Source organism: Sinocyclocheilus grahami, unplaced genomic scaffold (assembly GCF_001515645.1).
Source record: "Sinocyclocheilus grahami isolate Dianchi unplaced genomic scaffold, SAMN03320097.WGS_v1.1 scaffold84.1, whole genome shotgun sequence".
Lineage (NCBI taxonomy): Eukaryota > Metazoa > Chordata > Actinopteri > Cypriniformes > Cyprinidae > Sinocyclocheilus > Sinocyclocheilus grahami.
The window spans coordinates 412593-437673 of record NW_015505263.1 but is presented as its reverse complement, the minus strand read 5'-3'; the positions used below and the strand labels follow the sequence as shown (position 1 = coordinate 437673).

The window sequence follows — 25081 nt, the reverse complement described above, 5'->3', positions numbered from 1 at the left end:
GCCACATGCAAGTGCTTTAAATACCTACATCAAACTGATCCAGGGCCGAGGTCGGAGCATTGAGGAATGCCAAGAAGGAATTCTGGGAGTCTTGGTGCTTGACCCCTGAAAAACATAACATGACTTAGATGTTACATACGAGCATACACCGTCTTAACAATATCAGGCCTGTCACTAAAATTTTGCCCGATTGATTTCAAATGTTTGTGTTTTTACCTTTGGATGTGCGCAGACTCTCAGTTTCCTGTTTCAGCCTCCTGACTTCCCAGTAAAACATTGGCACGGTGGACCATCTCTTCAGCTCAACGGACTCATGGAAAGACCGAAACATTTTAGTCCGCAAATGACAACGGCATGTTTTCTTTCTTTCACAACTGAGTGTTGCCCTCCAAGGGTTCTTCTCTAAACATCTCTAGCTTTGCCGTCAGGCTCGCTGAGAGCTAAGAACCGCTACACGCACACAAGCCTTTCTTTTAACCACTCTGTGTGCTTTACACTCCGTTTGAAGCGCTCAGTAACGATACCCAGAATTAATTCCTGGTTTTAACAAAGAGCATCAACTCTGACCGCTAAGACGTGAAGCCTCCTGTCATCTTTAGTGAAATGACCACATCAAAAGCGATGCGGAATCTGTGACTTCAGGCTTCAGTAATATGAGAGATGGAGTTTGTGGTTTCAGGGTTGTGGGTCGATGTGTGGGGTGGTGAGTTAATGTTACACAGCATCCTGGAGCTACAGTAGTGTCATAGTATCCAAGCCTAAAAATACTGGTGCGCCACAAAATGGTAGTACAATTTTACAATATTCAGTGCTGTAAGTATAGTATCTACAATTGTTTGCACACCAAAAGCTTCATTTAAAACTAGGCTATGTCTGAAGTAATCTAAAACAATATAGGAACAGGATGACAAATACGTGAGAATTTATAATTGACTGTAATTTGAGAAGACTTATGATGACAACACTTATCACACACTATAAGAAACATCCAAACATGAATAAAACTGAGAAATTTCAGCTGGTTTAATAGAGTGTGATATGATTTAAACCAAAGTGAAATGCAGCTTTTAACCTATTCCACTTTTATATGATGTTTGAAACAGAATATTTAGTGAAAACATTTTTATGCCTTTCTTTTAACCACTCTGTGTGCTTTACACTCCGTTTGAAGCGCTCAGTAACGATACCCAGAATTAATTCCTGGTTTTAACAAAGAGCATCAACTCTGACCGCTAAGACGTGAAGCCTCCTGTCATCTTTAGTGAAATGACCACATCAAAAGCGATGCGGAATCTGTGACTTCAGGCTTCAGTAATATGAGAGATGGAGTTTGTGGTTTCAGGGTTGTGGGTCGATGTGTGGGGTGGTGAGTTAATGTTACAAAGCATCCTGGAGCTACAGTAGTGTCATAGTATCCAAGCCTAAAAATACTGGTGCGCCACAATGGTAGTACAATTTTACAATATCCAGTGCTGCAAGTATAGTATCTACAATTGTTTGCACACCAAAAGCTTCATTTAAAACTAGGCTATGTCTGAAGTAATCTAAAACAATATAGGAACAGGATGACAAATACGTGAGAATTTATAATTGACTGTAATTTGAGAAGACTTAAGATGACAATACTCATCACACACTATAAGAAACATCCAAACATGAATAGCACTGAGAAACTTCAGCTGGTTTAATAGTGTGATATGATTTAAACCAAAGTGAAATGCAGCTTTTAACCTATTCCACTTTTATATGATGTTTGAAACAGAATATTTAGTGAAAACATTTTTAGATTATAAAGCAAAATAATACATGGTGGTATTAAAAGAAACAGCTAAAATAAAGCGTAATCTCTTGTAGTAAGATCAGTACCTCTCTCGGCGGGTCTTCTCCAGCTTGTCTTTGAGCATCATGATTTCTTTCTTTAAGGTGAGCTGCTGTCCCTCTGACTCCCGCAGCTCCTTCTTCAGGTTCTTCAGTTCGTTGGCATGTTGTTGTTCTCTGCATGACAGCTCTTCCTCATAGGAAGCGATCTTGTTCTCCAGGTCTGCTCGTAATTTACTGAGCTCCTTGTGCTGCTCAGATGACCCAACGCTTGGAGAGCGGCCCACCTGCTTCTTCTGCTCCACGACACAGGGAAAGAAAAGATAAGGAAATTATCAGCGACCTTTATAGAGCTTATTTCAAGTTACATGAAAGTAATAATAAAATAGCTTACTAATGAATGAAAATAATGTATGAACTATAATAAAAATAATATAGTAAAATGAATAATCAATAAAAAAATATTAATATTAATTAAAGGTACATAATGTATGAATTATAATAAAATCATGCTTTAAAATTTGTAAAACAAAAATAATTAAATAATTAAAATAATGTATTAATCTTTATAATGTATAAAAAAAAATTATTAATAAAACTAATTAAATACTTATATTTAAATAACTTATGAAGTATAATAAAATAATGTATTCAAAAACAATTAAATTAATTAAACATTTATTAATTACAAAATTATATTTAAATAATTGATGAATAATAGTGTATTAAAATGAATAAAACAATCAATAAAAACACTTGAATTATTACATTTCAATAATTATAATATGATAATATATTAAAAAGAATGCAAATAACTAATAAAACTACTAATTAATTATATAATTAAATTAAAAATATATATTAATTACAATTAGTGCTGTTGAATGATTAATCACATCCAAACTAAAGTTTGTTTACATAATATGTGTGTGTACTGTGTATATTTACATGTATATATAAATACACACACGTACATTTAAGAATTATATGTAAAATATATTTATATATAAACATGAATATCTATACATGTAAACATTTCCTAAATGTATATATAAATACACACACATTAGTGTATATTTTAAATATACACAGTACACACACATGTAATATGTAAAGAGAAACATTTATTTTGGATGCGATTAATCGCAATTAATCGATTTGACAGCACTAAATAATTTTACACACTTTCATACTGACCTGTGATTATGACTTAATTTATTAAACATTTGAGTCTTATTATATTGCGGTTGTTGCCATTTAATAAAAGCAAGCCAACAAACGTCACATGCTACTCTTATGCAAATTTCCCATGCTTGAAGGGTTGCACTGTTCCTAAAACCCCCTTAACATTATTTTGAGAGAAAAAGAGTGTTTGGATACACAAACCTTCATTCCCTCCAGCTCCTCTTCCAGCTGTCTGCTGTACTGCTCACTGCGTTCCCTCAGCTTCTTCTCTTTCTGAGTCTCAGCAGAAAACTCTTCAGCCTGGGCCTCCATCTACACACACAGACACAGAGTTTGCACATATGTAATGTATGAGCCCACTGAACAGACTCCTGCGATCAGCCATTCTCCTCCACACTAACCTCTTTCTTGGCCCGCTCAGATTTGCGCACTTCTATCCGCAGCGCCTCCACCTTCTGATTGAGAGAATCCATCTCCTCTTCTTTGTCCCGGAGCTGTCGGGAGAGCCGTTGCTTGTATGACCGCAGCTCTGTCACCTTCTCGCTCACCTCGGCAAACTCCTGCATGGCCATTTTCCTCTGGCTGTCCGCCTCCTTCAGCTCCTTCCCCTGAGTCTTCAGCTTCTCTGAGGACTCCTGCAGACTCTGCAGACAAACGTAACACAAAGTTGAAACAAAAGATAAATAAAATCTATTTATCAATTAAATAATTACATTTAAATTACTTATTAATTGTACATTATCAGAATACAAATTTAATGAAATAAAAAATAAAAACCTATTTTAAATGAAATTTAAATAATTTATAAATAATTACTTCATACACCTTCATACTGACTTGTGATTATTACAGACAACCTACTTATTTATTGAACATTTGAGTCTTACTATATTGTGGTTGTTGTTGTTGTTTAATAATTATATAATTTTTAATAATAATATAGAATTCATTTATTTTAATACTTTTTATTATAATAATTTTTTATGATTATTATTAGTAGTAGCAGTAGCAGTAGTAGCAAATACATTATTATTAGTAAATGCACAATTAAAATAATTAAATTAAAAACATTTAAATTAAAAAAACATTACTATTGTAACATATCACTGTAAAATAAAAAAAATGCATTTAAGAAAAATAATAAAACAGTAATATTATTTTAATTTACATTACAATTGTAAAATTACAATACTAATATTTATGGCTCTCATAATTTCTTTACTTTCAAACATTAAACTATCAAACGTTTATTTTGACGAAAAAATAACTTCACTTATTCACTTAATAATTAAATTATACACTTTTTCGTTGATAAGCACTTCTCAGTACAAATATGGGAAGATGGTTTGCACATGATGCGTTCCCAAATCCCTTATTAAACAATCAGAGTGCATATATTTATTTCATTAAATTGCAGCCATTGTGATTTGATAATCACACTAAGCCATGATGCAATTTAGGCTTTTGATTAATTGTGCCTTTTCAAACAAATCTATGCAGCAAGGCACTTTGCTAGTGAGAGGAATTGCTTGTGTGAAGCTGCAGTTTCTTCTGTACCTTCTGCAGGTCATCTCTCTCCTGCTTCATGCTCTTGAGCTGTTTCTCCAGACACCGGATCTGTTTGGAGGAGTCGTCCAGATCCCTGCGGGCAGAACTGGCCTGTTCTAACTGCTGCTCCACCTGTCCTGTATCTGAAAGGGGAGAAAAGGAGGAGAGAGACTAGAAAAAAATAAACTTGAAGCACAAACAATAATGTGAGGAAGTAAAAATATAGTGTAATTTTTTTTTCATTTGAAACACAACTGCAAACGTCATGTAAAAAACAACATTCGTAACAAGTCTGGTTACATGAGACAATTGCATGATGCATGTTTATATGTAGCGATTGAGATTACCAGCGATCTGTTTCTTCAGCATTTCTATCTCCTCCTTCAGTCCACGGATCTCAAACTCTCTGCTGGAGGAAACAGGCCCGTCCCCGCTGGAGTATTGCAGCGCCTGAACCGTTTTTGTGGACTCTGAAGGCCAGAAGACATTTTAGCTGTCAGCCAGGCAGAGAATTCATTTTTGGGGATTGTCACTCGACATGTAAGACGGAGAGACACCTTGTAGTTTGCGACTGAGCTCCAGCTTCTCCTGCTCCAGACGGTGGATCCTCCGCTCGTACGCCTCAGTAGCCAGACTGTCTTCCAGGCCACGCTGCACGGACACATCCATTTGCGCAGGTGCCGCAGACTCCCGCAAGCAACCACGGTCAGACAGCGTACTGTAGGAGAAAACACGGTCAAATGATCACAATAAAGACTCATAAGGCTGTTTTTTGTTTTAACCATTCCATGTTAAAATACTGAGAACAACTTTTGTGTTATGGGTCAAATTGACCTATATTGGTGTCCAAATTGACAAAATGAAAAACACTAAAGATTCATGCTAAGACGAGAAAAAATCTACTGCAGCTTGTCAGAGAATAAAAATATAAAATATTTGAGAAATTAAATAATTCAATTTGACACACGTATTTTCTTAAACTTTTTTTCAATGCAGTAATCCAGTAATTGAGATGCAGAAAAATAGCAACCTAAAACAGCCCTCAACAGATAGACAGAAACTCAACTAGATAAAGAAACAGTCAATTTTCCTTTGATGATTAAGACGACAAGTCTTCCACGTGTCCTTCCAGTTTTCATTTTCTCACGTATTTCATATTTTAGTGTTTGATAAGCTCTTCTGTTTTTCAAAATGTTTTTGGCAGCGGAGGATCAATTTGACAAAATTTGTACAGTCTTTCCAATAGTGATCTATGTGTCGATAAGTAGTGAAATAAATAGTTTAACCAGTGTTTCAAGCAGATTGAATATCAAATGTGGGTCATACTGACCTGAACACAGCAGGAGGGTTAAACAGAGAGGGAATTTGAAACTAAACCTCATGCAAGATCATCTCAGTTGAGTTTTACAGTGATATCTTACCAGCTGCTGGTGTAGGTGAAACCTACAAATGGGAGATGGTGTCCTGAGAAGGCGGTGTGGGAAGGAGGCGGCATTGTCTCCTAAAACAGAGCAGGGATCGTAAATTGCAGCTGTAGCATTTTGGTACAATCTGGGTTGATACACCAAAGGTTGTGGGTTCAAACCCAGCAATGAGTGATCTTATTATGGTATGTCAAAAACTCTACCGTGTTCTTGAGGCAGTCGTCATCCACATCAAAATTTGATGTGTCAGATGGGCTGCTGACTTCAGGGATGTAGGGGGCGTCGCATTTGAGGATGTTCTGCCAGTCAATGCCGGAAAAGAAAGGGTGCTGTTTGAAGTCCTCAATGCCGTTCTGACCCAGCCTGTGCTCTCTGCAGCAGATGAGTCTACGGATCAGGTCTTTGGCATTTTCAGAAACGTCTGTCACATGAGCAGGAAACTGGAACCGCTCCTGCGGGAAACACAAGGTAAAAACACAAAACCACTTTAAAAAACAAAATTAAAAAACGACACACATTATTAGGTTTTCATGACACTTCATGACATTTTCAATATAATTTTTAAAAAATTATATCGCTAATGACCTATAGTACTTGACTGAAAAATTGCTTGTTGTGTGTTAAAGGGGTCATATGATGTTGCTAAAAAGAACGCTTTTTTTAAAATACGGTTTAAGTTTCAAAAAACATTCTTTTCCACATACTGTACATTATTGTTTCTCCTCTGTCAGGGTTCTGTCACTTCGGTCTAGTGTAATTCATAGTTTTGTGACAGAATTGTAATATTGATTCTGCTACAGTTAATTCGAAGATATAATCTAAATATTTATTATGAATCATAACCAGTTATAATTCGTCATAAATATTCCCCTTTTTAGAGCTAATAAATAATAAAAACCCTTACAGGACACTCGCGCTCCATGTTCTGTCAGTTGTGGGAGCGCTCTTCTGTCCACGTGTGTTGTTTTGTGTAGCACGCGGTTTGTGTTCAGCCGCGTGCTTTTCTTGATGTCTTGTGTGAACATGCGGCTTATGAGTTTTCTCATTAGCTGCGTGTTCGTGTCTTTTGTTCTAGCACATGGCTTGTGATTTGTTTTGCTGGCCATGTGCTTGTGTTTTGTTTTGTGTGAGCACATGGCTTTTTGTCTTTGATTCAGTGTGCCATGTGCTCATGTCAATTGTCTTGACCCCTCCCATCTTGTTACCTGATTATTAGTTAATTTGCCCCACATGTGGTCCCTCGGTACCCTCCTCATTTGCTCTCCATTTATTCTCCTTGTGTTTGCAGTCTTGCTTCAGTTCGTCGTCGTCTCTCCCTGGATGTGTCGTGTCGTGTCCAGATCCTGCCTTGCCTTGCCTTGCCAGTCTATTTTTCCCCCACGGGGTAGTTTTTGTTGCTGTTTTGTTTATTTTTATTATCAATAAAGCCCATTCTCTGCAGTACGGAGTCCTCGCTCCATCCTCTACCCCAGACCCTGACACTCCTCTATGCCCCGCCTTTCTGAAACACGTCGATTTTTACAAAGCTCATCGGTCTGAAAAGCGAGGTGTGCTCTGATTGGCCAGCTATCCAGTGCATTGTGATTGGCTGAATACCTCAAGCGTGTGACAGAAATGTTACACCCCTTACCATACTGTGTTTCCATCATACAGTCTATGGTTTCCATGTGTCCGGCGCGATGAGACAAAACCCATTATAAATGAGGCATTTGTTGCATCCAGTGGGGACATAATTACTGATTGTAATGACTTATACTGTGTTTTTATGCTTTGTGTTGCATATTGCGCCGCGTAAACAAAAAACCATGTCTGCATTTGTGATTGGAGAAATGACAAACAATAAGCGCTACTCTACACTGCTCAAACTCGCGTTGGAATAATCAGTGGCAAATTCTTTAAATATAAAAAACGTACTTATAGTCTGTGAGTCAGAAGCGCCAGACTGTCCTTGCAAAGTTGGAACTGCCCCACTTTATAGAAACATTATGGCCTTTTTTGGAAGGCCAAACAAAGTAGTTTCGCTTTCACAACGAAACGCACAGCGGCTTGAGCGAGCGGCGCCTGGTGGATTCGACAAAAGAGGCTTGGGGCAACCACATGTGACGACCCCGGGCTGGACTCCGCTTCGTCCACGGTGAAAGCCGATCCGGCAATTGACAGGGCAAAGTTGATGTTTTTCCTCAGCGACCAGCACGGATCAGCTCTAGGCATGACGAAGCGGATATCGTCCTCTTTTGGAAGGACAAAGTAATTTCGCTTTCACAACGAAACAGCACCTTCACGACATGGCGGCGGCAACAACAAAACTACAGCGAGAATAAAAGTTACGCCTTCTTTCTTTGCGTGAACATTTGGGCGGCGTTATGCAAATCTTCCCAGATAGTGACGTAGACATGTGGGGGCGTGTTTAAACGAGGCATTTTAGGAGGGCATGGACAAGTCTTAACTTTTATTAAGAATATCTCTTTGGATTTGAGACTTTAGTCTTTGCAACGCTACAGATCTTCTTTATGCACCAAGAGCTTGCAACACTCCAAAGAAAAAGGAAAAATTTAAATCGCATCATATGACCCCTTTAAGTGTTATTGTGTGTTATTCTGTACCTTGTGGTTCATAATCTTGCCATACGTTTCCACCAGGGACTCGGCATAGAAAGGAGTTTCCCCATACAGCATCTCATACATGCAGACGCCCAGTGACCACCAGTCACATTCCGGGCCATATTTCCCTTTCCCGTCCTCCATGGCCTGCAGGATCTCAGGAGAGATGTAGTCTGGGGTGCCCACAGCGACGGAGGACTGCACCTGTGAGGAAAGAAAATGGACATTAGAGGAAAGGCTACATATATTGCACACAAAACTGGAACACATTGTTAATCTAACAAGCTATAATCAGATTTTTTAATTTACACTGTCAGCAGTAAGGGCGTATATATTTGATCAATTCTTCTTTGGAAATAAAGTCGAGTTTACAAGTCACTGGCAGGCACAACACACTTTTTAGGAATTCTATATATTAGGGTAACCATACATCTAATGGTTTATGTCTAAACTGCCTAAAATGTGCAGGTTTTGGCTTTGTTTTCCTATTCACATGCTCTCTATAGTCCACATACACACTTGTTTTCACAAACAAGGCTTAAGCCTAGTCTTAGACTAAAATGTAAATCTGAGCTGTTTCAGCTGAAATAAACTTGCACTGACTGATCTTCAAACATGTCAGTGCCTTTGCTTTGTCTTAGGATGCACACCAGTAATGCTTTTTTCTAAGGCATGTTTATAAAAATTACTTCAATGTCCTGATTGAACTATGGCCTAATCCTGGTTTAGGCTAAGCCCCGTCTATGAAACCGGGCCTATATGTCTTCGTATCTGCATTGCTTTTTGCATCATTATCTGTAAATTCCACCTTTTTGCACGCCATGATTGGTCGATTATGTACAATGCCGGCATGCTATTGGTCGAACTACTTTTCAGTCATAACCTTATGACACCAAGTATAATATATAATTATGCAGTATTTCCTGCGTTGTTCTCTAATTAATGTCTTTAAAAGTCTGTACTAACAGACTTTTTAACTGTCATTTTCTGCTCTTTTTCATGTATATTCTGTACAAATCCTCACAGAGGCTTTATATAAGAAAAAGTCACCTTTTTTCACAGAGATTTGCATTGTATTTATTTATTTTTTGTCATTTAGTCAAGTGTCTGGCTAGTGGCTACCTTTTAAAGGTCTGTCTAGTTAAACTAGTCTTTAAACTGTAATACTTTTCAGATCAAACAAAAAAGTTTTATATTGTCAAATCAACTGATAATGATTTTTTATTTTTTCAGTGCAATTCATTTTGGTGAATCTCACAAACCTGTTAAGAACATGTACAGGTTACATTACACACACAAAAAGTAGAAAAAGAAAATCTGATATTTTGCTTAAATTAAATCGTTATGTACAGGATTTCGGGGGGGTGGGGAAACGGGGGACGGGACTAACATTTTTCCCATTTTAGTTTTGTCATGAAATGTGAACAGATGTGTTCCTGACAGGTTTCGTGAGATTTATCTATTTACTGTGGCGTTTGTTATTAAGACTGCAGGAGAATTCAGGACCTGGCATGTTGAGAACAGAAACAGAGGTGTTCGGTGTCTGTCTGAGCGGATCAGATCAGATCACATCACATCCTGTCAGTGAACAAGGTTGCAATACAAAGTAATGCCTGGAAATGCTTTTTATTGGCACAACACTCATAACTATAAAATGCAAATGAACAACTCAAGCCATCGCATTGGTTGCAGCCAGCAGATGTGGGCGGGGCTTAGGGGAACATGACGGTCAAAGTATTCAGATACACAAAGACCTCTCAGAACACAGACCGCACTGAGAGAGAAAAAGAGAGAGAGGTATCACTAGAGACCACTAATGAACGGGGAGATGATTGGAGCTTCCTGGCCAGGGTTCAAGGTGGATGAGCGGGCGGAAACCGTCTGTAATGCAGCCCGTGGCAGATGTGCGCAGCTGGAAGAATTTGTGGAAGTGAGGCAGTAAATTAGCTGCTCTCGCTGGCAGTGACACACACTTGAAAACACATGAACATGTGAAGAGAGTTAGGCACACACGTGCGAACACGCAGAGACCACACTCACGCTGCTCTTGTCAGAAGTCGGGGGGATATCCTGCCGAGCTATCTGCGACGTCCCAGAAAACAGCAGCACATTTCAGATGAAATACTCACCCCTGCTTCAAAGATGTGTGAAATACAACTCTGATCATAAACTGCCTTTCAAACCAAGGGTGTCCTCTGGGTCTCCCATTATTTTATATTAAAACAGTGTGCCTACAGGATAGAGCTGGAGCCCAAATTCATCCATAGATTTTTATATATTAATATTTTTATCTGGCACTTTAATGTCCAAGCGCTTCCACTAGGTGAAAGGTGAAATATGTCAGGTGACCTAAAACTCCTTCTGTAGCATTTTTGATTAATTGTGTAGTAGTAGTCAACATACACTGAAACTATGAGCACTGGCTTCATTTTCAAAGTACCGACTGATACACAATTTTTTTTTATCTCATGCTCACAAACGCTGCATTCATTTTAATAAAAAAAAAACAGTAAAAACAGTAATATTGTGGAATACATTTTAAAATGTAATTTATTGCTGAGATGCAAAGCTGCAATTTCAGCATCATTACACCCGTCTTCAGTGTCACACGATCATTCAGAAATCATTCTAATATGCTGATTTGCTGCTCAAGAAACATTTCTTTTCTTATTATTATCATTGTTGAAAACAGTTGGGCTGCTTAATATTTTTGTGGAAACCATGATAAATAGAAACAGAATTAACAGAAAGATGAAAAACTTCTTTATTGTCACTTTTGTTTTCAAAAAAAAAAAAAAAAAACTGTAGTGTAATTGAGCCAAATATTTTTTGGACAGGAAGTGAACTAAATCATGGGAAACAACCAGATCTGAAACTGACCCCAAAAAGTATTTGGAAACTTGCATCACACTTAAAAAAAATGTATGAATGTCATTGCTTCAGGAACCATGAATACCTCATGCATTCTTTTCATTAATTTTCTCGGTAGTAATAATTAAAAACAAACTCTTCAGTAATGAGCTCTTAGGGACCAATTCAACCAATTTCTCAGATGAATCACAACATTACAAACTCTGACTTGAAATCTCAAAAATTATAGAAAAATTAGGAAAAATAAGATTAAGATAAATGACTGTGGAGGAATGAACTACAATTCCATCAAAATACTGCAATGTTGCCAATCGTTTCATAAAAAAAGACTTGCATTTACACATTTCTGTCGTTAAAGCTTTAAAGTCAAGTTGTAAGGTTTGTCTGATCCATTCCAGTATAAATAAGGAGACCCAGTTCACACTATCAGCTTTAAACAACAATCCCTAATGACTGTTTTCTTCTTCTGTGAAATATGATCATTAATAATCTGCTGTGATATTCATAAAACTAACATACTAACCGTTCCATCCTCCGTGAGTTTAAGACAGGAGCCAAAATCTGCCAGTCGAATGTGTCCGTTCACATCCAGCAGAATGTTATCTGGCTTGATGTCTCTGTCAGAGAGAAAACAGAAAGACACATTAATACAAAAAAAAAATTTATGTTAACATCATATGGATTTGGAAGAAGTTGTTAAAAGCTTCCAAGGTTGATTCGAATCCCAGGTAACACTCACACTGATTACTTTGAATGCAATGTTAGCTGCTTTGGATAAAAGTGTCTGCAAAATGCATTAACATAATTGTGAATATTGCTGTTATTTAATCGGTTTACATGGAGCAAGGCATGTTACGGCTTGCTGCTTCATTTTACAACCTTAGAGCCACTTCAAGTCCAGTGTGCATTTTAGAGAGCTTCTTAATGAGACAGAGCAGTAATTCACAGTGGACTTCACAGTGAGCACTTGTGTCCGCCCTGTAAATCACCTCTATTCCTGAGAGAGAGCCACATAGGAAACACATAGGCTTTGTGTCACAGAAAGCCTCCATCCATTCCGCGAAACCCTGGCTCTCATAAGAGGAAGTCAAAACACAGGTCAGAGATCTGAGCCTGTCATTTGGAGGGCTGGATTAGACTTAATAGCATTTGAGAGGTGTTCGCTGCCCCGTCTGTGACCTGCCTATGGGGCGCTAGAAGCACAAACAAACAGGAATCAAAGTGTCACAAGTTCATGTCTCCATTACAGCTTATCTAAAGCTGTGTGTCAGAGAACACGCTCACGGCGAGAACGAAACACAGACGGTTCTTATTCTCCTTTACGCTCTCACTCATTCACCCCTCGTAAATGTGATCCAGGAGTTTGACGTGGAGCTGTAATAAAGACGGAGAGAATGTTTGCGTGTGCCTTGTATAGACATGAATTATGACGGCGCTCTTGAGGTGAGTTTCCTTCAATATCTCACCCAAAAGGCTGCGGAATCCTGTAACAGTGTTCAATGGGCAGCCAGCCATAGCAAAAAGCTCTATTGAGAATTATACTGAAAACAAGGTTGCAAAGAGCTGAATGGAAACTTAATACTGAGGTATAGAAAAAATAGATCATATTCCACATTTTTGTAGAAGTTTTATATTCCTGAAGTTTAAGAAATAAGTCTGTGTACACTGAATACAAAACGCTATAGGAATAGAAACCAAGCAATCAACAAAACGTCCTGTCGCTTATGGCGGTTTGGCAACAAGTTAAAAAAAAAACTCATGATATTTACATGAAAGTAAGCACACTGTGTCTGGACGTTTTAAATTTAGCAAAAGTTCACAAAAAGCACCTTTCAATTTTTCCACTGACCATTTTCCAACCTCTTTTAGACATTTAGGATTAAACAGTATGCTTTCTCTACAGCATCTTTAGACTATTAATGTAAGAAACTGACACTTTTATTCAACAATGATGCATTAAATCAATAAAAAATGACAGTGAAGACCTTCATATTGTAACAAAAGATGTATATTTCAAATAAATGCTGTTCTGTTGAACTCTTTGTTTTGAACACTTTTTTTCATCAAAGAATACTAAATATAAAATGGTTTCCATAAAAAATATTAAGCAGCACAAATGTTTTCAACATTGATAATAATAAGAAATGTTTCTTGCGCAGCAAATCAGCATATTAGAATGATTTCTGAAGGATCATGTGACACTGAAGACTGGAGTAATGATGCTGAAAATTCAGCTTTTCATCACAGGAATAAATTACATTTTAAATTATATTCAAATAGAAACCGGTTACATTAATGTAATAATATTTTACTGTTTTTTACTGTATTTTTGATTAAATAAATGCAACCTTGGTGAGCAGAAGAGATTTTAAAAAACTTAAAGACCCCAAACTTTTCTATATTATGATCTTTACACATGCACAAAGACTTTGTATAAAGTGATTGAAGTCATAGTACTACTGATATTTTCTTGTCCTTTCTAGCTCCTGCTTTTATTGTATGTTGAAAAAATGCAGCATGAAAAAGTCACATGAGCTTAAAGAGTTAGTTCACCCAAAAATGAAAATTCTGTCAATAATTACTCACTCTCATGTTGTTCGAAACCCGTAAGACCTTCGTTCATCTTCGGAACACTATTTAAGATATTTTTGATGAAATCTGAGGACTCTCTGACCCTCCCATAGACAGCAAGGTAACTACCACGTTCAAGGTCCAGAAAAGTACAGAGATGATCGACAAAGTAGTCCGTGTGCCATCAGTGGTTCAACTGTAAAGTTACGAAGCCAAGAGAATACTTTTTGCGCAAAGAAAACAAAAATACTTGTCGACGCGCTTTCATGACAGTACCATGACGCGAGCGTGTGGCGGCGCTGACCCAGATCCAGCGTAATGACGTCATCACGCCGGATCTGGGTCAGCGCCGGCGCCGACACACACTCATGTCATGGTATTGTCGTGAACACGCGTCCACAAGTGACGCAGTAGAGACGAAAATGTGGAATAAAGTCGTTATTTCTGTTTTCTTTGCACAAAAAAAGTATTCTCGTAGCTTCGTAACTTTACAGTTGAACCACTGATGTCACACGGACTACTTTGTCGATCATCTCTGTACTTTTCTGGACCTTGAACGTGGTAGTTACCTTGCTGTCTATGGGAGGGTCAGAGAGCCCTCAGATTTCATCAAAAATATCTTAAATTGTGTTCCGAAGATGAACGAAGGTCTTACGGGTTTACGAACAACATGAGGGTGAGTAATTAATGACAGAATTTTCATTTTTGGGTGAACTAACCCTTTAAGTAAACAATGGCATTTTTCATTTTTTGGTAAACTATTGCTTTAATGTGCTCATGAGAGTGACATCATATACATGACGATCTCTGAATGCCTCATTTTTGCAGTTTAGTTACAATAAATGTTCTGGTGGAACTGGGGCTGTGAACTATGGAGTTTTTCATATTAAACAAAGCAGCCTTTTCCATGAAATGTCCCCTTCAAAACACTCCTGCTGCGACTCCATTTGAGAGCTGAGGAATGAAAACAAAGAGTACTTTCGTGGTCTACTACAATTTATAGTCATAACTGGGGATTCTTCCAAAAAACTCAGCACAGGAAGCCTGGAGAGTCATGGAGACTTCCTCACAGGGAACTTCTCTGGGCACATTAAAGAGTCTGTACAAGCTGTACGAAACGTTAATACGGCAGCGGAAACTTAACATCTGTCCCAGATGAGGACCTGTGTGGATTTGGCCCATGTGTGGGTGCGGGCACGACACTGGTTTGGATTGCTGCATTAGAGGCCGTGTTTATTTGTTCCGCCCCTCTCCGGCTGCTTTCCCTCCATGTTTACATAGAGGCAGAGCTACTGTGAAGGGAGGCTGCCTCAGGAGTACAGGCAGAACCGTTCACATGCAAACCAGCCCAACTGACTAACGTGACTCATCTTGTGCTTGAGTTCCGGGTCTCCTGGAGTCTGTTCTGGGATCAGTGGAAAACAGTGATGATACTTCAAAATACAGTTTCACTTCTAACAATCAAAATTAGAACGAATGAAAAACAAATGCACATCTAAAAATCAACGTTTGTATACAAGACTATTCTTTAAAAAAAAAAAACGACTGCAAATTGCTTTCTGCAAATTTCTGCTTCAGTAAAACATGAAAAAATAGGACAATGTAATACATTTCAATCGCAATTGTACTTCATATTCAAGACAGGAAAGATTACGATTGTTAACTGAAAACTACTAAAAATCACTGCTGAAATAAAAATTTTAATTAAATTCATTTAATAAAAAATGAACTTAAAACAACTTTAAAAAAAAACTTAACTGCAAATTAGAAATGCTGTCTTGGCAGCTAACTGAAATAAGATTAAAACTTACTAAAACTAAAAATGAAAGCTAAATAGAAGAATTAAAATAATACTCAATACTCTGAATTGTACTTCATTTCATAGGTATGACCAATGCCAATTACCTTTAGGTTTTAGGGTCTGAAAACAGTGTTACTATTAACTAGTGTTAATTTTGTCAGCTATTTTCATTTTAGTCTTAGTCCCGTGTTAAAATGTCCTTGTTAGTTTTATCATATTTAGTCAACCTTATCCTATTTAGTTTTAGTCGACTAAAAGTCTCAACATTTTAGTCTAGTTTTAGTCAATGAAAACTTGACATTTTAGCAATAAGATTATTATTAATTAACCGTACAGTATTAATTTTGGCAGTCATTTTTTATTTAGTCTTACTCAAATGTACATTTTAGTTTTCATATTTAGACAACCTTGTCCTGTTTTTGTTTAGTGAAGTTTAAGTCAATGAAATATATGAGCATTTTAGTCAAGTTTTAGTCAATGAAATCTTAGTCATATTTTCGTCATTCTGTATAATGGTTCAACTGATAAAAAATATTTTTTCTCAATTATAATCGTAATGATTGTTGTCATTTGAGAAATTCACTTTTGCATTTCAGGTATTGCACTTTCAACCAGTAAGCACAAATCAATAGAATGGGGACACATACATCATTCTGTATAATGGTTAAACTGATAAAAAATATTTTTTCTCAATTATAATCGTAATGATTGTTGTCATTTGAGAAATTCACTTTTGCATTTCAGGTATTGCACTTTCAACCAGTAAGCACAAATCAATAGAATGGGGACACATACATGGTTTATTTTACCTCATCTACTGTACTGATTTATTATAGGCTTTTTATTATGTAATTTAATACCAAAGACTTATGCAATCTCTCTGTCTACATTATGAAAACAGCTAAAACAAATGAAAAATATTATAACAGTGAAATTCCTAGTAATTTCAAATGGCAATACTCTATTTCTCTATTAAAACAACAGCGGTTGAGTAAGTGCATTTATTCAGCGATCACAATCGCAAACAATACAGTCGAGATCTCATGACAGAACACAGACAAGGCTGAATGACGCTTTCATTTAGATCACTAAACTCCAGCTTGTTTGTTTGTTTTCAGATCATCGGCGGCGGCGCTTCCGCAATGAGGAGCGAGCGCATGGTTGCCAGATTGCTTAAAATAAGCAAAACAAACCGGGCAGAAAATGTATCAATGTAACTGGGGATGCACAATATATCGGCCACCATATCGGTATCGGCCGATAAATGCTAATTTTTTCTGTTATCGGTATCGGCCTGATAAGGAAATTTGGCCGATATCTTAAAGCCGATAAATAATGCATTATTTCCTTCAGAGACACTTCAGATGCGCACTGTTCGTTTGCAGCCTTTTGTGCAATTGTACGTTGTAATATTGTGTTTATTTGATGTATATCTGATTTATCTCATATAGAATGCGTTTGGTTAAGTTAAAAGAGCGCTTCAGTTTACCGGTGATCGTCTTTAGCTCAGCGCACGCAGCTCAAACAGCAGTGCACAACATTAATAACTATGATTGGGAATGTCGTGTATATAACATTCTAATGAGAACATTATTATAATAAAACGTTGTGAATTCTTTGGGTTTAGTTGCCGTGTTTCAGCGCGTTGTTATGGGAAGAGCGCATCCACAACAGGATCACACATTCTGACTATAGCACGCAATAACTGCATCATTTTGTACATATATAAGTTATAATATTATGTTTATGTTGTATTAATATTAATCCCAGGATGCATTTCCTTGAGTTAAATAAGCTGCCAGCAAAACGCTTCAGTTTACCATGTTCATTCAGCTCTTCAGCTTCAGCACGCGCAGCTCAACGGCTGCTATTTAAAACAGTGGTATTAATTTGTTACTTTTTCAAAATCATTGATACATTATTAATAACAACAACCACTTGTATTTTTCTCTTATTATTTTCATCAACAATATGGTTTAGTAATTAAAATAATTTAATTATTGTCCGTGCAGAGGCTATTCCGTTTTATTGATCTATGGCGCATTCATTTTGATTCTTTACACGTGTAATGATGTCCAGTGACTTGAAAAAAAAAAAGAAAAGAAAAAAAAAATGACATTAAATTACAAAAAATTTAATTACTTAAAATGAAAACTGAACATATAAAAAAACTACAGTTTTAAGGAGAAAATACTCAACAATGGTGTTGATTAATAGATTGGCACATGGTTTGTCTAAAAGCATATTAAAAACACCACATAGAAAAACAAACAACATAAAAAAAACTTGATTTTCACTACAGGGGGACTTTAACAATCTTTTTGACTGAATATACTTAAGTTCTGATCCTTGATTTCACTTACATTTTTAGTTCAAATCAAAATTTTTTAAATATTAATGATGACATAACATACAACTTAACATAACATATATTATAAAATACACTGCATAAGCTATTGGTATCAGGCCATTTTTTTTTGGTCAACAGTGGTCAATAAAGACCTAACATTATTAGGAAGAGCTGGAAGCAAACAATAGAAAATTAGTCCCTGCAGACTGCATTCACCTTGTCTCCCACTAAAGAAATGGCCATCATTAAAGAGCTAAAGTTTCCATCCAAACGAAATCAACCATGAAAGGAGCGATACACTTTCCAAACCAGCTTGAACACATCTAATGTAACAAATTCACATTGTTTATTGCAATTAAGTATGTGAGATCAGTCAGAAAAGAGTTATAAATGATGTTAGTGTGTGAATGGTCATGCAACGGTTCATGTCCTCAGGGTCTCTTTAACACACACACACACACACACACACACACACACAGAGAGAGAGAGACAGGAGGGGCAGCAGCTGGTCAGTAGATGGGCAGGTGGTGGAAGACTGTGAGTGTGTGTGTGTGTGTGAGAGAGTGATAGAGACAGTAAAAGGATCAGTGAGCACTGAGGAACAGAGTCATGGTGTTAAAAATAACTTATCTTTCTCTCTCAGTAAGCCTAAAAACTGCTCTGACCCTCAGAACACTCCAACACACTTATTAGACGCTCTCTGGAGGACATGATTCTGATTAGTCCAGTATGGCATTCTGGAGTCAGATATTCATTTAATGACTGTATAACTTATGGATAATTATGTTTTATTTAGTGATTCAGAAAATAGTCATGTAATAAACAGGTTAAATGTACAGTCAGCCAGTAATTACCGCAAACTAAATGGCTTAACATCAGGGTTTATTTTGCCATAATCACTAACATACACCATCCAGAACTTAATCTGAACTATCATTTGGGGTCAGTACTTAAGTATAAATTTTTTAATTCAGCAAGGATGCAGTTAATTGATCAGAGGTGAGACTGAGTAAAGAAATGTATAATGTTACAAAAGATTTCTATTTCAAATAAATGCTTTACAATCATCATCACATGGTTCCCACAAAAGCACAACTGTTTTCAACATTGATAATAATAGCACGTGTTTCTTGAGCTGCAAATCAGCATAAAAGGGCAGGAGGGAGAGAGAGAGAGAGAGAGTAAACTCAGTAAACAGGTGAAGTTGATTTCTTGACAGGCCACATAGGAGCTGTCTGAGTTCTCACACAGAGAGAGGAGTACAAGTTAGAGAGAAGGAGTGAAGAAATGACAGAGGAGGATGAGTCAGGTGGGCTGCATCCGGAGGACACGTGAACTGACAATGCAACACACATCTGAGTGGAAAATCTGGGATGAGCACCAGTGCCAGATATGGATAGATGATGGAGATCTGCAGCTGCGGTTCTCACAAATAGGCTGCAGGTCTGTTCTGTTTCGGTCAATGACAATGGGGGAAAACAATGAGAAATGCAAATAACAGGACAGCAAGATAAATAGATCTATCAACCTTTTTACTGATGGCCCATATAGACTTTATCCTAGAAGACCAGTAACAAAGCTAAGGTAAATTAAAATATGATACGGGTTCTCTTGGAATGAGGATAAACATGGCTTTGTGTGAGGAGTTATTGGCTGCTGAGAGCATGAAACAAAGTAACCAATAATTAATGCATTAATACATTTCAGTGTTGCTTTTCACTTTATTTTGTAAAAATCTAAATTTTCAGTATTGTGTTATACTGATGTTCAATATAATAACAAAGGAAAGGAAAAATAAACTAAGGGAATGTCTAAAGGGGGAAAAAGGTCATTTAAAAAAAAAAAGGCTTGCACAAAAAATAAATCAATAAATAATTGCAGAAAGGAGCAATAAAAATGGACCCTGGGAGAAAAAAAGCAGGAGAGTGATGTCCTATTAAGGCAAGCGTCTGATGCCAACCTCACTGCATGACGGCGAAACCACTGGAAACTCTTATCAGACGAGCTGCTGTGTTTACAGAAAAAGATTCGTACTGCCAAGACACTGAGAGAGACAGAATTCCACACATTCCCTATATTAACATTGTGAGAGAGACTCTTCTAAGTTTACTTTGCACTAGCTGTGTTTGCAAAGGCGACCATCACTATTTACTAGTGCTTGTGCTGATTTGAATAAACCCCAACACTAAGTTTTTGTCATGCCAATAAAGCAGTTGAATTTGCATTGCCAGAAAGAAAGAGCACTGAATGAACTGCAACAGTTTCCCATGGCTAGGCGCTCCAAAGTCATGAGCTGTACTTAAAACCCTGCAATTTTCCCTATAAATGCGTAAACGGTAAACACTGATGGCCTTTTAGCATGACCCAGCATTCCTTTCTCTTGCGTCTATTTGTTATTTGTCAGTCTCGCGAGTGGAAAGGGGTGGACAAAACAGCAAACATCCCCCCCAAACCTTCCGCAAATAGGCCACTTACAGTGATGACTACTAACAGCTATTTTCTCTTCATAGAAAAAATAGGGGGGAAAAAACTCCTTCCTGCAGTTCACAAAACTCTTAGAACTAAGTGCTATTCACAATAAAAATGGGCAACAAAAATGAGCAGTTCTGGACTTATAAACAAAGAGTATGCTGTCAACTGGTCAGTGAAAGAAAGAAAGAAATCAATAAATAAATAAATTAATCAATTAAAATAAATAAATAAATAAATAAAAAAATGTAGTGTCAGTTAGTCCATCTCACTTTCTGGTTGTCCAGCGGACTTTGAATCCTTTTGTTAAGAGCATTCCAGACAAAGCACACATTTTCCACACACTTCACATAAACCAATTAGCTACATATCAACAAATAAAGAGTCAAAGATGTAAGGTTTGTGCATTAAGTCTTCATAACACACACAAAACAGAGATAGAGGACAAGCGGTCACAGGAAGGGAAGTAATCCTGCTTTAAAAGAGCACGGTTGATCTGTGGACACCATCTGCCCTGACTGCAGACGGACAGAGAGAGAAGCATCATGGCTAACTGACCACTAACACTGTCCAGCCGTACTATCAGACAGCCGCATGTCAGTCACACCAAGACTCTCACAAAGAACCGTGTCTCATTTCCTGGAAATGAGACATCCCTTCCTATGAGGAGCAGAACAACTAGCAGTGGTGAACCACTTCCTTCAGGTTTTACACCACATCCTGTTTAGTGGTTTAGATCAAGCCTCAACTTCCTTAACAGGTGCTGTTTTTCTTAAATGCACCTAAAATGACTTAAAAAGGTCTAGAATATACAAGCGTGAGAACAGCTTACAGATGAAGTTACTGCATCCCAGAACAACAGGATATAGATGTAGGCCTATATATACAAATGCATCAAATAGATTTTATTTGAGGAAAAAAAAAATCATATTTTAAAAAATAAAATCGATATATTAAACATTTATATATAATATATTATATATATAAAGAACTAAATTAGGAGATACTCAGGGGCTTCTGGGAGCATTTACATGAGTCATGAAAATATTTTTCTCTCAAATAGCATAGCACTGGAAACATTTTTATAATTTTTATGAATTGGTTCTATTGGATAGTTTATCTAAATAAAAACTGGAAAAAAATAAAAATAAAAATAATAAATACACACTGACCCACCCAAAAATGAATATTCTCATAATTTCACCCGTCACTTGAATGGCTTTCTGTGGAACATAAAAGAAGATATTTTGAAGAATGTTGGCAACTAAACAGATTTGGTTCTCACTGACTTCCATTATATGGTCAAAATAATACAATGGAAGTCTTTTTGGAATAAAATGGAAACTGTTTTGTCACCAAAATTCTTCATAATGTTTTCTTTTGTGTTCCACGGAAGAAACAAAGTCGTATAGGTTTGGAATGACATGAGGGTGTATAGTATAGTATACATTTATTTAATGCCATGTCAGCATCTAAGGCTAATTTCATGGCAAAAACAATTAAAAAATACAATTATAACAAACACAATATAAACCAGCAAACAAACAAACAAGTTATATTACACAAGATTTTTTTTTTACATTCATGAGGGTGTGTAAATAATGACAGAATGTTGATTTTTAGGTGGACTTTCCCTTTAAGTTTGATAGCATCACAACTTTTAGTTTGAAGATCCCAAATTCCACAATTATAGCCTTAGACAAGCAAACAGATTTTCTTCCAAACCAGCACAGATGCAAAAACATCTGCAGATATCATCTTGGTCTAATAGTATGGCAAAATGAACATAACCCACCCAACAGAACAAAACCACGCCAAGAGCACATACTAGTTATATTTCACTTCAAAATCAAAAGAATAGAAAAAAACAAGTGAAATTATATTTTGCATAAAAATTATAAGTCTATGTTTTAGGCTATTCATATATTTTGCATTGAGACATTACTTTCCCCAATTTTACCATTAACATTATGCCAAATCATTACTGTAATGAGCAAAAAAAACACTGATATATTATTTAAATTGTAAAGTATTTACATAACACATTTGTACCTCCTTTATGCTGAAACTAAATACAAATCATAATACTGCAGTATTTTTCAACGCAATGCAGTTAAAAATATATATAAATTTAAAAAACATAAAAAATTTATATATAATATAAAAATTAATAAATACAATATTAAATAATCTGATCAGAATCACTACTGGAAATGCAGGTTAAAACATTTTAATGGTAAAACATCTGGGCCATTTACAGTAACAAGTCTTTGGTGGAGGAAATGTGTTTAATTGTGAACTTGTGAACATGAACTTGTCACAATACAAATAATCTTAAAGGTCCTAAAACAGGCCTTATGCATGGGTCTTTCTTGTGTACATTCAAAAGTAATTTATTACTAGGGCTGAGTATCGTTCAAAAATTTTCGATACGATACCGATACCTTAACTTCGATACCGGTTTCTGAATGATACTTTTTTCGATACCAATTTTATGAAATCAATTTTAACAAGATTACAATATCTAAAAAAAAAAAACTTGCTTGTTGATGTTTATACAAACTCAAAGACTCATCTCCTGAGCCACTGCACAAAGGAACAAAATGTAACCAAATCAGTGCAAAATAGTTTTAATAAAGCTCAAATAGTCTTCAGTTTACACATCTGTTAGGCTACATTTACACTAGTTAGTGTTCGTGTTAAACGCATAGCTCAGACAGAATGATGATTTCTATTTATTTTCCACTGATTTACTGATGAGCACACACTGCTTATGTTCTCTCTTCCATGATCACTGCTCTGACTCAGAGGTAATAACATATTTAATTTCAGCAACATTACATGGCCAAAACACACATTAGACGGCAATCGGAAGTCATTACAAACACTCGATGGGGGTTTAAAGTGAGCTTTGAGTAAAAGCGGAATATAAATCTTATTTATTGTCTTATGTAGCATGATGCTACAGTTTGCATGAATGGTCACATAACACGTGCTTTCGGTCGTGTAACATTAGTATGAACGGACATCTGCATATGATCAGAACTCCACGCAGCTCCCGTGCTACTCTCCATTGGAAATGAATGACCGGTCTGTCGCTTGTCGGAGCTAGTGGAAAGCTGGCTTGAAACGCAGTGGAATCGCCTGTACAACGAGGATTGTTTTCATTTTAAAACAAACGCACCAGTGTAAATGTAGCCTTACATCTATGGGGGCTGGGACGCATTCACACTACAGCCTCACGTGTGCGCCACATCTCTGTACGTAACCGGTGTTAACTAGTAGGTGTGTTCGACTTGACGCGGACCGACTGTGCAGACCGATCTGTGTTTTACAGTACCACGAGTAGTTCTATCCATACTTGATTGCTGTGTTCGATACATCGATACGACGATGTATCGTCACAGAGATTTGACGATACGAGTATCGATACAGCTGTCCCTGTATCGATATTGTGGCACATGTGCAGCAGTGGACCGCGCTTAATCTGAATACAAGAACAACGTTTAAAATTGAGCAGAAAAGTGCGAGGTTTCTAAAAAAGAATGAATAGAGCATAATATATAGTAGTGAGCGCGGATGGCGGTGGGTCGGGTAATAAAAAAAATGCATTCTGATTATTTGCAGGTGGGTCGCGGGGTGGATAAAACATTAAGGATGCAAGTATTAACTACATTTTCTAAATTTTTATGAACGTGTTTTAAATAGGCTACAGAAATTTAATAAACTGTAAATTAACATTAAAAGTTTATCAACAAAACATTTAGTTAAGAGCAGTAAGGGATTCTCTGTCTTTTGTTGTTTGATTAACATTAATAAAAGACGGCACAGCTTTATTAGGCTGCTGTCACAAGACCTATTTCATGGATCCAATACTGATACCCATGCGTTTTATTTTGCAACTGTTTACATTAACTTAAGACAAAACCGACAGTACTTTCTCAATTTGGTACTCACAGTACGTGCTTTGGATGTGACTGTGAGCGCACGCGCCTCCTAACCCTAACCCTAACCCTAAGCAAGTCTTATCGAAAGCAAATATTCTGTGATAAAGTAATCCATATGAAACCAACGCGATGTCCAGTTTTTCACATCTACCTTCATTATCTCTAATGCGACCACGCCCACGCGCTGAGCGCTATTGATATTATAATCATCCACGTGAAGCGCGCGGCGTGTAAACGCCCACATCACAGCAAACAGAGCAGCAAGACCTCAAGCTTTACTGTTCGCGTCACGCTGAGAGGAATAAGACAGAATTCACCTCAAGAAGCTTTGGATTACCTCAGGAAAAAACAATGCAGCGGCTTGATCCAGCAGTGATCATAAACATGAGTAAGTCTTTTTTATTAACCTACTTGTATTAGTTTTCACATTACTTGTACACATTTTACTAGTTAGACTTTCTCCAAACTATAATTCCTGACTAAATGTATAATCAAGT

At 36.9% G+C, this 25081-nt stretch overlaps 1 protein-coding gene across 1 annotated transcript in view; it reads right to left on the bottom strand.

Moving 5' to 3' along the window:
- The window catches only part of LOC107586632 (serine/threonine-protein kinase MRCK alpha-like), a 67604-nt gene that overhangs the window by 15274 nt on the left and 27249 nt on the right, over positions 1-25081 (bottom strand). Inside the window, exons 6-17 of the mRNA XM_016274085.1 lie at positions 11970-12063; positions 8579-8779; positions 6179-6427; positions 5973-6052; positions 5109-5269; positions 4899-5021; positions 4561-4694; positions 3405-3647; positions 3205-3315; positions 1867-2114; positions 217-293; positions 29-105 (exon numbers count right to left, since the gene is read on the bottom strand). Of these exons, the coding sequence (XP_016129571.1) occupies positions 29-105; positions 217-293; positions 1867-2114; positions 3205-3315; positions 3405-3647; positions 4561-4694; positions 4899-5021; positions 5109-5269; positions 5973-6052; positions 6179-6427; positions 8579-8779; positions 11970-12063 (1798 nt within the window). The remainder of the gene's footprint in view (positions 1-28; positions 106-216; positions 294-1866; positions 2115-3204; positions 3316-3404; positions 3648-4560; positions 4695-4898; positions 5022-5108; positions 5270-5972; positions 6053-6178; positions 6428-8578; positions 8780-11969; positions 12064-25081) is intronic.